Genomic DNA, 15,463 nt, shown 5'->3' on the forward strand with positions numbered 1-15,463 from the left:
AATAACGGATGCATGTAGAAATGGTACAGCAGTTATCATGGGGGATTTTAATCTACATGTCGATTGGTTTAACCAGGTCGGTCAAGGCAGCCTTGAGGAGGGGCCTATAGAATGTATCCGCGATAGTTTCCTAGAACAGTATGTAATGGAACCTACGATGGAATAAGCAGTCCTAGATCTGGTCCTGTGTAATGAGACAGGATTGATTCAGGATCTCATAGTTAGGGATCCTCTCAGAAGGAGCGATCACAATACGGTGGAATTTAAAATACAGATGGAGGGTGAGAAGGTAAAATCAAGCACTAGAGTTTTGTGCTTAAACAATGGAGATTACAATGGGATGAGAGAAGAACTAGCTAAGGTAGACTGGGAGCAAAGACTTTATGGTGAAACAGTTGAGGAACAGTGGAGAACCTTCCAAGCGATTTTTCACAGTACTCAGCAAAGGTTTATACCAACAAAAAGGAAGGATGGTAGAAGGAGGGAAAATCGACCATGGATATCTAAGGAAATAAGGGAGAGTATCAAATTGAAGGAAAAAGCATACAAAGTAGCAAAGATTAGTGGGAGACTAGTGGACTGGGAAATCTTTAGGGGGCAACAGAAAGCTACTAAAAAAGCTATAAAGAACAGTAAGATAGATTATGAGAGTAAACTTGCTCAGAATATAAAAACAGACAGTAAAACTTTCTACAAATATTTAAAACAAAAAAGACTGGCTAAGGTAAATATTGGTCCTTTAGAGGATGAGACGAGAGATTTAATAATGGGAGATGAGGAAATGGCTGAGGAACTGAACAGGTTTTTTGGGTCGGTCTTCTCAGTGGAAGATACAAATAACATGCCAGTGACTCATGGAAATGAGGCTATGACAAGTGAGGACTTTGAGAGGATTGTTATCACTCAGGAGGTAGTGATGGGCAAGCTAATGGGGCTAAGGGTAGACAAGTCTCTTGGCCCTGATGGAATGCATCCCAGAGTGCGAAAAGAGATGGCTAGGGAAATTGCAAATGCACTAGTGATAATTTACCAAAATTCACTAGACTCTGGGGTGGTCCCGGCGGATTGGAAATTAGCAAACGTGACACCACTTTTTAAAAACGGAGAGAAGCAGAAAGCGGGTAATTATAGGCCAGTGAGCCTAACTTCGGTAGTAGGGAAGATGCTGGAATCTATCATCAAGGAAGAAATAGCGAGGCATCTTGATGGAAATTGTCCCATTGGGCAGACGCAGCATGGGTTCATAAAGGGCAGGTCGTGCCTAACTAATTTAGTGGAATTTTTTGAGGACATTACCAGTGCGGTAGATAACAGGGAGCCAATGGATGTGGTATATCTGGATTTCCAGAAAGCCTTTGACAAGTTTCCACACAAAAGGTTGCTGCATAAGATAAAGATGCATGGCATTAAGGGGAAAGTAGTACCATGGATAGAGGATTGGTTAATTAATAGAAAGCAAAGAGTGGGGATTAATGGGTGTTTCTCTGGTTGGCAATCAGTAGCTAGTGGTGTCCCTCAGGGATCAGTGTTGGGTCCACAATTGTTCACAATTTACATAGATGATTTGGAGTTGGGGACCAAGGGCAATGTGTCCAAGTTTGCAGATGACACTAAGATGAGTGGTAAAGCAAAAAGTGCAGAGGATACTGGAAGTCTGCAGAGGGATTTGGATAGGCTAAGTGAATGGGCTAGGGTCTGGCAGATGGAATACAATGTTGACAAATGTGAGGTTATCCATTTTGGTAGGAATAACAGCAAAAGGGATTATTATTTAAATGATAAAATATTAAAACATGCTGCTGTGCAGAAAGACCTGGGTGTGCTAGTGCATGAGTCTCAAAAAGTTGGTTTACAGGTGCAACAGGTGATTAAGAAAGCAAATGGAATTTTGTCCTTCATTGCTAGAGGGATGGAGTTTAAGACTCGGGAGGATATGCTGCAATTGTATAAGGTGTTAGTGAGGCCACACCTGGAGTATTGTGTTCAGTTTTGGTCTCCTTACTTGAGAAAGGACGTATTGGCACTGGAGGGTGTGCAGAGGAGATTCACTAGGTTAATCCCAGAGCTGAAGGGGTTAGATTACGAGGAGAGGTTGAGTAGACTGGGACTGTACTCGTTGGAATTTAGAAGGATGAGGGGGGATCTTATAGAAACATATAAAATTATGAAGGGAATAGATAGGATAGATGCGGGTAGGTTGTTTCCACTGGCGGGTGAAAGCAGAACTAGGGGGCATAGCCTCAAAATAAGGGGAAGTAGATTTAGGACTGAGTTTAGGAGGAACTTCTTCACCCAAAGGGTTGTGAATTTATGGAATTCCTTGCCCAGTAAAGCAGCAGAGGCTCCTTCATTAAATGTTTTTAAGATAAAGCTAGATAGCTTTTTGAAGAATAAAGGGATTAAGGGTTATGGTGTTCGGGCCGGAAAGTGGAGCTGAGTCCACAAAAGATCAGCCGTAATCTCATTGAATGGTGGAGCAGGCATGAGGGGCCAGATGGCCTACTCCTGCTCCTAGTTCTTATGTTTTTATGTTCCCTCATCTAAATCATTAATGTATATTGTGAATAGCTGGGGTCCCAGCACCGATTCCTGCGGTACCCCTCTAGTCAGTGCCTGTCAATTTGAAAAAGACCCGTTAATTCCTACTCTTTGTTTTCTATCTGCCAACCAGTTTTCTATCCATCTCAGTACACTACCTCCAATCCCATGCATTTTAAGTTTACATGCTAATCTTTAATGCGGGACTTTGTCAAAAGCCTTTCAGTCCAAAATGTCCAAATATACCACATCCACTGGCTCACATTCATCAATTCTACCAGTTACATCCTTGAAGAATTTCAGTAGACTTGTCAAGCATGATTTCCCCTTTATAAATCCATGCTGTCTCTGTATAATCCTGCCACTTTTTCGAAGTGCTCAGCATTAAAATCTTTGATAATGGATTCTAGAATTTTCTCCCCTACTGACGTCAGGTTTAATCTCCTTGTTGATAATTCCCTGCTTTCTTTCGACCTCCCTTTTTAAATTAGCCACGTTTCAATCTGCCAGAACTGTTCTACAGTCTATAGAATCTTGGATGATGACCATCAATGCATCCACTGTTTCTGGAGCCACCTTCAGTACCCTGGGATGTAGATTCTCAGGCCCTGTGGATTTATCAGCCTTCAATCCCATCAATTTCCCAAATACCATTACTCTACTGATATTGATCACCTTCAGTTCCTCCCTCTCACTAAACCCTGCATTTCCCAACATTTCTGGTATCTGATTTGTGTCCTCATTTGTGAAGACAACCAAAATATGCATTTCGTTGCTAAGCCATTTATTTGTCCCCTATTAGACCTTCCCCTGTTTCTGACTATAAGGGACATTTGTCTTCACCAATCTTTTTCTCTTCATAGATCATAGAATTTTCAGTGCAGAAGGAGGCCATTCGGCCCATCGAGTCTGCACCGGCCCTTACAAAGAGCACCCCACTCAAGGCCACGTATCTAACCTATCCCCGTAACCCCCACATAACTTTTTTTGGACACCAAGGGCAATTTAGCATGGCCAATCCACCTAACCCACACATCTTTGGACTGTGGGAGGAAACTGGAGCATCCAGAGGAAACCCACGCAGACACGGGGAGAACGTGCAGACTCCGCACAGACAGTGACCCAGCCGGGAATCGAATCTGGGACCCTGGAGCTGTGAAGCAACTGTGCTAACCACTATGCTACCATGCTGCCCTATATTTGTGTACCTATAGAAACTTTTACAGTCAATTTTTATGTTCCCTGCAAGCTTACTTTCGTACTCTACATTTCCCCTTCTCAATTAATCCCTTGGTCCTTCTTTGCTGAATTCTAAACCGTTCCCAATCCTCAGGCCTGTTGTTTCCCTTGGCCAATTTGTATGATTCTTCCTTGGATCGAATACTATCCCTAGTTTCTCTTGTAAGGCACGGATTGGCCACCTTTCCCGTTTTACTTTTGTGCCAGACAGGAATAAACAAGTGTTGCAGTTCCTCCATGCTCTCTTTGAATGTTTGCGATTGCCTATCCACTGTCATTCCTTTTAGTAACATTCCCCAACTGATCATAGTTATTTCATAGGATGGGAATGTCACTGGCTGCCCAGCATTTATTGCCCATCCCGAATTGCCCTTGAGGTGGCTTTTAAGAGCTGACCATATTGCTGTGAATCTGGAGTCACATGTAGGCCCGACCAGGTAAGGATGTCAGATTTGCTTCCCTAATGAGCATGCGTGAACCTGATGTTTTTTGTAACAACAATTGCCGGTGGTCATAATTAGACTTATTGGACTTCCGATGGCGTTCGCGAACGGAGCGGTCGCAGCAAAGAGGCTCCCGCAGATCCACAAAATCACGGCTTTTTGGGGGGTTTTCCCGGCGGGTTCTTAAAAAGAATTAAAGCCCCGCAGAATCGGCCCTGCCTCCCTTGCCCTGCCCAGGCGCCAAAGCTCCGTTCCACGGAGCTGAAGAGAAAAATAAGAGGTCCTGGTCAGCGGAGCTGCTGCACATGGAGGAGGAGTGGGGATCGCAACAAGAAATTGCCTGAAAGTCGGAGCACGGAGAGGATAAGACAGAAACAAAATAATAATTTTTAAAATTCAATTTTTTTTTCCTCCTCTCCTAAAAATTTAAAAAACTTAAAAAAAAACACTTAAAAAAAAAAGAAATTCCTTTTTATAAAAAAAAATCGTTTTTAAAAGGAGAAAAAACCCTTGGGGGTTTTAAGAATCTCTTTTTCGCACCAAAACCCAGGGAAAAAAAGAGAAAGGCACATAACAGGAATATGCCTGCAAATAATAATAAGACGGGGGATGGCGAAATGCAAGAAGGAGCAGCAGTGAAGGCGAAGGAAAAAAAGCAGGAGCTGCAGCCGCGCAGGCAGACGACCCCACGGGGCGAGGTGGAGGTTCAGGCGAATCAGGAAGCGGAAAACTAGCGAGCTGAGCCGGAGCAGGAACAGGACACGGCGACCATTTCCCCCCCCCACACACACACACAGGGGGAGGAATGGAGGAGCGTGCTGAAAATGGAGATAAATGCCATAAAAGAGGAGATAAAAAAGGAGATAAACGCCATGAGGGAGGCACTCAGGACGGAGCTCCACACAATGATGAAGGAGATGCTGGCGGAGACTGGACAAGATGCAGCGAACCATCGATGGCCTGGAAAGGAAGGTGGAGGCGCAGGAGAAAACGATTCAGGAGTTGGAGAGGGCCGCCTCAGACCAGAGCGACAGGATGGTAACTCAGGAAACCGAGGTGAAAAGGCTGGTAGCGACCCAGGGGAGCCTAAGAGGGAAAGTGGAGGCCCAGGAAAATAGGTCCAGACGGCAGAATGTTAAAATAGTGGGTCTGCCAGAGGGGATGGAGGGAAGAGACCCAATAGGCTACGTCACCCAAATGCTGGGCAAGCTAGTCGGAAGGGAGAAATTTCCAAACCCCCCAGAAAGCGACAGGGCGCTCCGGCCCAGGCCCAAAGCCGGGGAGCAGCCTAGAGCGATTATCGTGAAGATGCACAGGTTCCAAGACAGGAAAAAAATCCTAAAGTGGGCCCGGCAGGCGGAATCGAGCATGTGGGAAGGGAAGATCATAAGGGTATACCAGGAAATTGGGGGGGACCTGGCCAAAAGAAGGACTGAATTCAACAGGGCCAAATCAGCACTATACAAAAGTAATGTAAAATTTGGGAGTTCGTTAGAGCGAACAAACTCGGGGAGGGACAGCCGCAACGGCCATCATGAAAGCGAGGGGGATGGAAAAGAAAGGAAGAATCGGAACAAAGAGTAACGGGCAGACCGCAAACAGAGACAATAAGATCACGAACTGTACACACGTGTTTGGTGCACTGTGCGGGACTATGCTGACTCGTTCCCAGGCTCGTTCCATCTCTCAATGCAATGTGGGTGAGCGGAGCAAGGTGAACGCGGGTGAGAAAGGTGGGCAGGAGGACGAGAAAAGGGCTAGCAAAAGGAAGGTAAAACAGGACCAGAGCAGGGCAAGTATTGGGAGGGGGGCCACCGTGCTAGTGAGGACGGCCAACACGGGAGGGCAGGAAGAAAGGAGGGCCGTGGCGCGCCTCTCAGGGGAGAGGGAGCGCCTGGCACAAAGAGGGGGGGTCAGGGCAGAAGGGGGGGGAAGAACACGGGGGGGGACGGGGGGGGGGGGGAGGGGACAGAGGGACAGGGACTATGGGGGGGGGGAGAGGAGTTGGGGAGAGAGCGCAGAACAGAAGAGAAGCAAAGAGAAGGGTGAGGTATATAAGCAGCACGAACACAGGCCTCGGCGGGCAGGGAGCAGGGCGAAGAACCAAGATGGCCACAAATAGCCATACAGGAGGGCTGCGGGAGGGAGACCCTGGAGTGCAGGGGCGCAGCCACGTGGCGCACACACAGCTGGCGGCCATGTTGGGTGCCCCCTGGACAAAAGGAAACCCCGGAGCCCGACCTCATGGCGAGAGCGGCGACCGTGGCCATTTGGGCCGGCCCCCTAATGAAGGGAAATCCCGGAGTGCAGAGGCGCGTCCACCAGGTAAGTATGGGTGATCCCGCAGGACCGGGGGGTTGAAAACCCCCCACCAGGATTGTTACCTGGAACGTAAGGGGACTCAACGGCCCGGTGAAAAGATCCAGAGTCTTCACCTACCTAAGAAGCCTAAAAGCAGACATAATCTACCTACAAGAGACGCACCTGAGGGAGAAGGACCGACTGCTGGTAAGAAAGGGCTGGGTGGGACAGACATACCACTCATGCTACGGGACGAGGGCTAGGGGAGGTGGCAATATTAATTAGCAAGAGGACGAGGTTTACGGAAACCAAGACAGTTATGGATCCAGGGAAATGGTACGTCATGGTCAGCGGTGTCTTGGAAGGGGCACCGGCCGTACTGGTAAATGTGTACGTTCCCAACTGGGATGACACAGAATTCATAAAGAAGACCATGGCAGAAATTCCCGACCTTGACACACACTGACTGATCATTGGGGGCAACTTCAACTGTGTACAGGACCCACTGACTGACCAATCAAACCCCAGAGCAGGGAAAAAGACTGGCATGGCGAGGGAACTAGGAGCATTTATGGAGCAGATGGGGTGGTGGACCCATGGAGGTTCCTGCACCCGGGAGAGAAGGAATTTTCATACTTCTCAGAAGTACACAAGGTATACACCCGTATCGACTTCTTTGCAGTGGGGAAATCGGTGCTTCCAGGGATCACAGAACGGAATACTCCGCGATCGTTATCTCTGACCACGCTCCATAATATATGGATGTGAGGTTGGAGACAGGCCGGGCCCAGCGCCCCATGTGGAGGCTGGACATGGACCTCCTGGCCGACAAGGCCTTCTGTCAAAAAACATTGCGGGCCACAGGCGACTACGTTAGTAACAACCAAAACGGAGAGGTCTCACCCTCCACGTTCTGGGAGGCACTGAAGGCCGTGATTAGAGGAGAGATCATAGCCTACAAGGCAAGCAGAGATAGGGAAGAGAGGATTGCCAGGCAATAACTGGTGGACTCCATCCTGGAAGTCGACAGAAAATACTCCGAGGCCCTGACTGTAGAGCTGCTGGCGGAGAGAAAAAAGCTGCAAATGGACTTTAACCTGCTATCCACTAGGAAAGCAATGTACCACCTCCGCCAGACACGGGGGACCTTCTACGAACACGGAGACAAGGCTGGCCGCCTATTGGCTCACCAGCTGAGAAAGCAGGCAGCCACAAGGGAAATAGCGCAGGCAAAGGACAGCAAACGCAGACTGGTAACAGAACCAAAGGAGGTCAATCGGGCATTTGAGACCTTCTACCGGGGACTGTACACCTCCGAGCCCCCCAACGGGGGTGCGGGGATGAAACAGTTCCTAGACGGACTGGAACTACCAGTTGTGGGGGAAGACAGATGGGGGTTGCTAGAAGCACCAATAGATCTGGGAGAATTCATGGAGAGCATCAGCTCCATGCAGGCGGGGAAGGCACCAGGACCCGACGTGTTCCCGGCGGACTTCTACAAACAATTCGCACCAGTCCTGGCCCCACACTTAAGGGACATGTTCGCGGACTCACTGGCAAGGGGCACCCTGCCCCTCACGCTAGCGCAGGCCACAATTTCACTGATACCCAAATAAGATAAAGACCTGACGGAATGTGGATCATACAGACCCATTTCACTGCTGAACGTGGATGCGAAAATACTCGCAAAGCTCCTGGCCAAAAGGCTGGAGGGCCGAGTACCAGACGTGGTCGCAGAGGACCAAACCGGCTTTGTCAAGGGTAGGCAGCTCACAGCGAACATCAGGCAGCTGCTGAACATAATAATGACCCCCACCCCCACCATCCGGGGAGAGAACACTGGAGGTGATCGTCTCCCTGGAGGCAGAAAAGTCCTTCGACAGAGTCGAATGGAAATACCTCCTCGAGGTACTGGAACAGTTTGGGCTAGGAGCAGGGTTCACCGCCTGGTGAGGCTCCTGTACAACGCTCCCAAAGCGAGTGTCCGAACTAACACCACCAGCTCTGAATGCTTCCAGCTGCAGAGAGGAACAAGACAGGGCTGCCCCTTGTCCCCACTCTTGTTCGCGCTAGTGATCAAACCCCTGGCGATAGCCCTGCGGGACGCGAAAAGCTGGAAGGGAATCTGAAGAGGAGACAGAGAGCACAGAGTCTCACTCTATGCAGATGACCTGCTCCTCTATGTCTCAAAGCCACGGCAGGGACTGAAGGCAATACCACAAATACTGAAATAGTTTGGAACCTTCTCAGGCTACAAACTTAACCTCGGCAAAAGCGAGGCATTTCCAGTGAACCCAAACGGGGGAGGGAGAGAGCTGGAGGGGCTCCCGTTCAAAACAGCCCAGAACAGAGTCCGCTATCTGGTGATCCAGGTAGCCAGAGACTGGACACAGATCCACAAGTGGAACCTGACCAGCCTGGTGGAGGAAGTAAGAAGAGACCTTCAAATGTGAGGCTCACTCCCACTCTCCCTGGCGGGGAGAGTGCAGACGATCAAGATGAACGTACTGCCAAGGTTCCTCTTCCTGTTTAGATCCATCCCGATCTTCATCCCCAAGGCCTTGTCCCAAAACATAGACAGTCTAATCATGGCGTTTGTGTGGGGGGGTAAGAACCCGAGAATTTTGCAGACACTGCAAAGCAGGAAAATCAAAGGGGGGTTGGCCTTACCACACCTACAATACTACCACTGGGCAGCAACGGCAGAAAGAGTGAGGGGATGGGTACAAGAACCCGACACAGATTGGGTACAAATGGAGGAGGCATCCTGTAAAGGAACGACCCTCCGGGCCCTCGCCACAGCAGCACTCCCATCCTCCTCAACAAGATACACAACGAGCCCAGTGGTAGCTGCCACGCTGAGAACGTGGACCCAGCTGAGACAACACTTCGGGATAGCCAAAATGTCCCCCATGGCTCCCATATGCGGCAATCACAGATTCCCCCCAGCCATGCTGGATACCACCTTCAAAAGATGGAGGCGGGACAGCGGCACATTGACGGTCGGGGATTTATACGTAGGGCACAGACTGGTGACACTAGACGAACCGACGAGAAAGTGGAGGCTAGCAAAAGGAAAGGAAATGAGACACCTCCAAATAAAACACTTCCTCCGCAAAGAGACGGTAGGGTACCCCGTGGCCCCAGAAACCACACTACTAGAGGACCTGATAGGCACAAGCAACGAGAAGGGGGGGGGCTATGTGGGAAAATATACAGACGGCTACTGGACAGAGCCCGGGCTCCACTGGACAAGATCAGACAAAAATGGGAGGATGAACTGGGGACAGAGGTAGGACGGGGACTCTGGAGCGAAGCACTGAGCAGGGTGAACTCCACCTCCTCCTGTGTAAGGAGGCCTAATGGTGGTGCACAGAGTGCACCTGACCAGAACCTGAATGAGCAGGTTCTTCCTGGAGGTGGAGGACAAATGTGAGCGGTGCCAGAGGGGCCCGGCCAACCACACCCACATGTTTTGGGCTTGCCCCAAGCTTGCTGTGTTCTGGGCAGCCTTCTCCGAGGCAATGTCCAGGGTTATGGGGGTGAGGGTGAAGCCATGCCCAATAGTGGCAATCTTCGGGGTATCGGAGCAGCCAGAGTTACACATGAGGAAGGGGGGGCAAACGGCCTTGCTTTCGCTTCCCGAATCGCACTCCGAAGAATCCTGCTCGGCTGGCGATCAGCAGTACCACCCAAAGCTACAGACTGGCTTGCTGACCTCTCGGAATTTCTCCACCTGGAGAAGATTAAGTATGCCATCCGAGGGTCGGAGGAAGGCTTCCTGGATTCTTGGGGGCAGTTTGTCGGGCTATTCCAAAACCTGTTCGAGGCCAGCAACGAGGAGTAATCTAATAAGAATTTTTTAAAAAAGCACCAAGGTAGATGAGATACCAAAAGACTGCGCAACCATGAGAGATGAGGGGGAGGGAGGGGAGGGCGAGAAAAATGTGATGTACAACTGCTTATAAATATGGGAAATACCAATAAAAAGATATATATATAAAAAAATAATTAGACTTATTAATTCCAGACTTAAATTAAATTCAAATGTCACCATCTGCTGTGGTGGAATTAAAATCTGGGTCCCTGGAGCATTCTCCTAGGTCTCTGGAATACTAGTCCAATGACAATACCGCGAGCCAGTGCTTCCCCTTTCAATCACAATTTTTTGAATGGCAGTGCAGGTTCAAAGGGCCAAGTAGTCTACTCTTGTGCCAATTTCTTACATTCTTAAAATTCTTTGACCATGCTACCAGCAAAAATGATACCAATAAAACATAACCAAGTGGAAGGACTAGTCAGAACTCAAATCATCAAATTTGTTAATCCCGAGTAGTTTATGTACCTGGGTAGTTTGGGGGATTTGCTAGCTCGAGAGATCTTTGGAGATTTCTTGCCAATCCAGTCATCACTTAGCTCTATATCACTGGAGTCAGAACAGTTACAACTATCAATCACTGTTGACATCAAGTTGTTTCCATAGATTTCATCTAGTAAAAACATACAAGAAATGAAAATTAACACCTGGCCCAAAAGCACATCCTAAATAGTTATAAATGGCACGATTTGTAAGAAGTATTCGTAATAGAATGTTTTATCTTGCATGAATAACAGAGTTCAAGTTAACAAATGCAATTTGAGAAAATTGCTCAATTAAAAAAAAAGACATAAATTTGTTTAGAGATTCATATAAATGCTTGGTTGCACTATTTGTCAAAAGTCCAATTAAAAACAGCATTTTCCTCCCAATTTAAGAGTACAGGAATTGTTTGCATGAAGGACAATAAAACATTGTCATAGTTCTGGATGTGGCAAGCAACCATGTACATGCATGTCAAAAGACACATCCTTTATCTGGCTACTACTGATGTCTTTTAAAAAAAAAGTTAAAGCACACAATCTTCTGCTGAGGCTGCAACAAAAATTGATCATAGAATTAGAGATGTTAATCATAGAATCCCTACAGTGCAGGAGGCCATTCAGCCTACCGAGTCTGCACCGGCCCTTTGAAGGAACACTCTACCCATGTGCACCCCACTCTATCCCTGTAACCCCATGACTTAACCTGCAACTCTCTGGACACTAAAAGACAATTTATCATAGTCAATCCACCTAACCCTCACATCTTTGGACTGTGGGAGAAAGCCAGAGCACCCGGAGGAAATCCATGCAGACACGGGGAGAAAGTGCAAACTCCCACAGTCACCTAGGTCTGGAATTGAACACGGTCCCTGCTGCTGTGAGGCAGCAGTGCAAACCACTGTTCTGCCCCTACGTTTGATGTTTGTTACTTCTGTTGCATTTGTGTCATCTTACGATGATTTGATTTGAAACAGGAGAAATAGAAACCACAATCAAAACCAGTTTGAATGCAAAGAACAGGCCTAGAAATTACTGTCACTTCTGGTGGCGGCCATGGGGTGAGTGGTCGCACACAGGGTAGCTCCAGCTCATAGGCATTGTTTTAGGCACTTTATACCCTTAAGTGGGGTAACTCCAGCAGGAAAGTGCTGCAGGAGGTGTCGTTGGAGAGGTTCTCCCCAAGATTGGTATGTCTACTGGATACTGTCATGCAGTTTAAAAATGCCTGGCTGTTTTGCAGTTTTAAAAACAGCTTGTGTGTGTCTGTGTTTTGCAGTGAGCTGTGATGTCTGCCATAAAAGACCATCTCTGGATCATTTGGGTGATTTAAACTTATAATAGTGAAGCCTTTAACCTGATGTGATTTTGTTTAAACGTGTTAAGTCTCTTGGAAGTTTGAAGGAACATTTTAAGGAATTATTTACTGTTGCAATATTTTCTGAGTTATCTTTGCAGTAAGGGGTGTTAAGAGATCCAATGTTTATTTAAGATGTTAAGTTGAGTTCATGGAATAAACAGTGTTTTGTGTTTAAAAACCCACGTGTCCATAATTGTAATCCCACACCTAGGGAAAAAGCCGTGTGCTAGGAAAAGCAACAAATCCATTAAAGGGAGAGGTTGGTTGAACTCCATGATACATTTTGGGGTTCTGAAAACGCCTCGCCCACAACACTACCAACCCAGCAAAAAAGTCAAAGACATGGCTTAGCAATTGGAGGGGACCTGTGGTGCAGCAACAATTGTGAAAATGGAGGAGGAGTGAAGGGTCGATGCCAGTGGGAAAGGCCCAGATGGAACAGTGGATGGCCTTCATCAAAGATGAATTTCGACAGCAGAGGAAGGAGATGCATGAAGATTGTTCAAAGGCCATCGAGGGAGCAATAGCACCTCTGCGAAGGTCGATGGACTGAGTGGAAAAGTGCCTTGAGGCAAAAGGGGTGAAGATACGAGGGGTGGAGATGGTGGTGTCTGATCAGAGCGAACGGATTGTGTACCTGGAGGCGGAGGTCATAGAATCAAGAATTTACAGTGCAGAAGGAGGCCATTCGGCCCATTGAGTCTGCACTGGCCCTTGGAAAGAGCATCCTACTCAAGCCCACGATTCCACCCTATCCCTGTAACCCAGTAACCCCACTTAACCTTGTTGGACACTAAGGGCACTTTAGCATGGCCAATCCACCTAACCTGCACGTCTTTGGACTGTTGGAGGAATCCAGAGCACTCGGAGGAAACCCACAGACACCGGGAGAACGTGCAGACTCCACACAGACAGTGACTCAAGCCGGAAATCGAACCTGGGACCCTGGAGTTGTGAAGCAATTGTGCTAACCACTTGCAACCGTCCTAGGGGACTTATACAAGTTGCTGAGGGTGAAGGTGGAGGAACAAGAAAACAGGTCCAGGCAGCAGAACCTATGGATTGTGAGGCTGCCAGGTGTGGAAGGAACGAGTGCCATAAAATATGTGTTGAGGATGTTGGCTGGGCTGGTGGAACAGGGAGTGCTGGGCAACGCCCCAGAGGTGGACAGGGCCCATAGGTCTTTAAGACAGAGGCTGAGAGCGGGGAAGCCGCTGCGGGTGGTGATTGTGCGGATGCACAAATTCGTGGAGAAGGAAAAGATCTTGCGATGGGCCAGGGAGAAGCGAGACTGTGATTGGGAGGGGAACCGTGTCCGAATATATCGGGATATTGGTGCAGAGCTGGCGAAGAGGAGTGCAGAATTTAACTGGGCCAAGGCGATGTTGTACCGAAGGCAGGTTCAATTTGGGGTGCTGTACCCGGTGAAACTGTGGGTCACATTAGAAGGCCGGGGGTACTATTTCAAAATGCATGAGGCTAATGATTTTATAAGGGACCATAAACTGGGGGAGAACTGAGAGTTGGTCTGAGATGGAGGAGCTGCATCTGTAAAGGTTTGAGATTATGGTTGTTGTATGTTGCCGGATGTTCAATGGGACGGGAAGCCTTTATCAGGTGCGCCCTCTCTGGCCGGTAGAAGTGCGGTTTGCACTCCGCGCAGATGTGGCAGTCCCTGGTGACTGTCCTGACCTCCTCGATGGAGTAGGGCAGGTTGCGGGTCTTGATGAAGTTTTTCTTTTGATATTATTGTATGTTGTATTTTGGGGAGTTATAGGTTTGTGCAGGGTTAGCTGCAACCCGTCCCCCTGTGTTTTTTTGTTATTGGAGGGGATCAATTACACTCAAGGCGAAGTGATTTCATAACTGAAGGCTTTAATCGACTAGAACTTGTTCCCCAGCAGCTTCGGTACAGAAAGTGAAGGCTGCTGGGACAGCACCGGTTCTTATACTCCGCCTGTCAGGGCGGAGCTACGTATCAACAGCCAATGGTAAACTCCTAGGTTTAACCAATGGCCATCGGCCTCTTAGGTACCGCAATACCTGATAATACCACATTCACCCCCTGTTAAAAAAGAGTCCGGCGGGGGTGGTGGCCAGTGGTAACAGTCGCCTTTGACATGGTATGATCGGATCTGGAGGTACCGTGATACCTCCTTACAGGGCTGTCGAGAATATTTACAAAGTGTTCGTTCACGGTTAAAGTCACAGCGAAGCAATCAGTCGATCGGGTGGCCTGGTCGTCCTTCTGGATCGTCTGGGCTTCGGTGGTGACTCTGGTGGGGGTCCAGGTGGTTGCGACTCCGGGAGCGTGGTTTTGGCCGCCCTGGCAGCTTAGTCACCCCTAGGCGGCGCTGTTGGGGCAAACGGTTGACACGGGGGGGTCGCCTGTAGGGGGCGTTGGTGGGTGGGCGGGCCTAGGCAGGAGCGGCGGGAGTACTGACCCTCCAGTGTGGTGCTGTGGGGGGGGGGGGGGGCTGGGGGTAATGGTTCGGGTGCACGTGGCGTTCCGGCGGGCGGCAGGTCCCGTAGATATCTTGCCAGCCATCAGGGAACGCCACGTAGGCGTACTGGGGGTTAGCATGCAGCAGGTGGACCCACTCGACCAACGGGTCCGACTTGTGTGCCCGCACGTGCTTCCGAAGCAGGATGGGTCCGGGTGTCGCTTGCCAGGTTGGGAGGGAGGTCCCGGAGGAGGACTTCCTGGGGAAAACAAGGAGATGTTCATGAGGTGTCTGATTGGTAGTTGTACAGAGCAGTGACGGGATGGCGTGGAGGGCCACCGGGAGGACTTCTTGCCAGTGGGAGACTGGGAGATTCCTGGACCTTAGGGCCAGTAGAACAATCTTCCAGACCGTTCCGTTCTCCCTCTCCACCTGTCCGTTTCCCCGGGGGTTGTAACTGGTCGTCCTGCTCGAGGCAATGGCTGCTGAGCAGGAATTGATGCAGTTCGTCGCTCAAAAAGGAGGACCCCCTATCACTGTACGCGGGGAAACCGAACAGGGTAAAGATACCCTGGAGGGCCTTGATGACTGTGGTTGCGGTCATGTCTGGGCAGGGGATGGCAAATGGGAACCGGGAGTACTCGTCAATTACGTTCAGGAAATACGTGTTGCGGTCGGTGGAGGGGAGGGGGCCTTTGAAATCCATGCTGAGGCGTTCAATGGGACGGGAAGCCTTTATCAGGTGCGCCCTCTCTGGCCGGTAGAAGTGCGGTTTGCAC

General features: G+C 49.1%; 1 protein-coding gene across 2 annotated transcripts in view; it reads right to left on the reverse strand.

Annotated features, from left to right (window-relative positions):
* The window catches only part of tulp4a (TUB like protein 4a), a 691,812-nt gene that overhangs the window by 204,284 nt on the left and 472,065 nt on the right, over nt 1-15,463 (reverse strand). For both annotated transcript variants that reach the window (XM_072502637.1, XM_072502627.1), the window contains one exon: nt 10,867-11,011. In XM_072502637.1, the coding sequence (XP_072358738.1) occupies nt 10,867-11,011 (145 nt within the window). The remainder of the gene's footprint in view (nt 1-10,866; nt 11,012-15,463) is intronic.

This window comes from Scyliorhinus torazame, chromosome 1 (genome assembly GCF_047496885.1).
Source record: "Scyliorhinus torazame isolate Kashiwa2021f chromosome 1, sScyTor2.1, whole genome shotgun sequence".
NCBI lineage: Eukaryota > Metazoa > Chordata > Chondrichthyes > Carcharhiniformes > Scyliorhinidae > Scyliorhinus > Scyliorhinus torazame.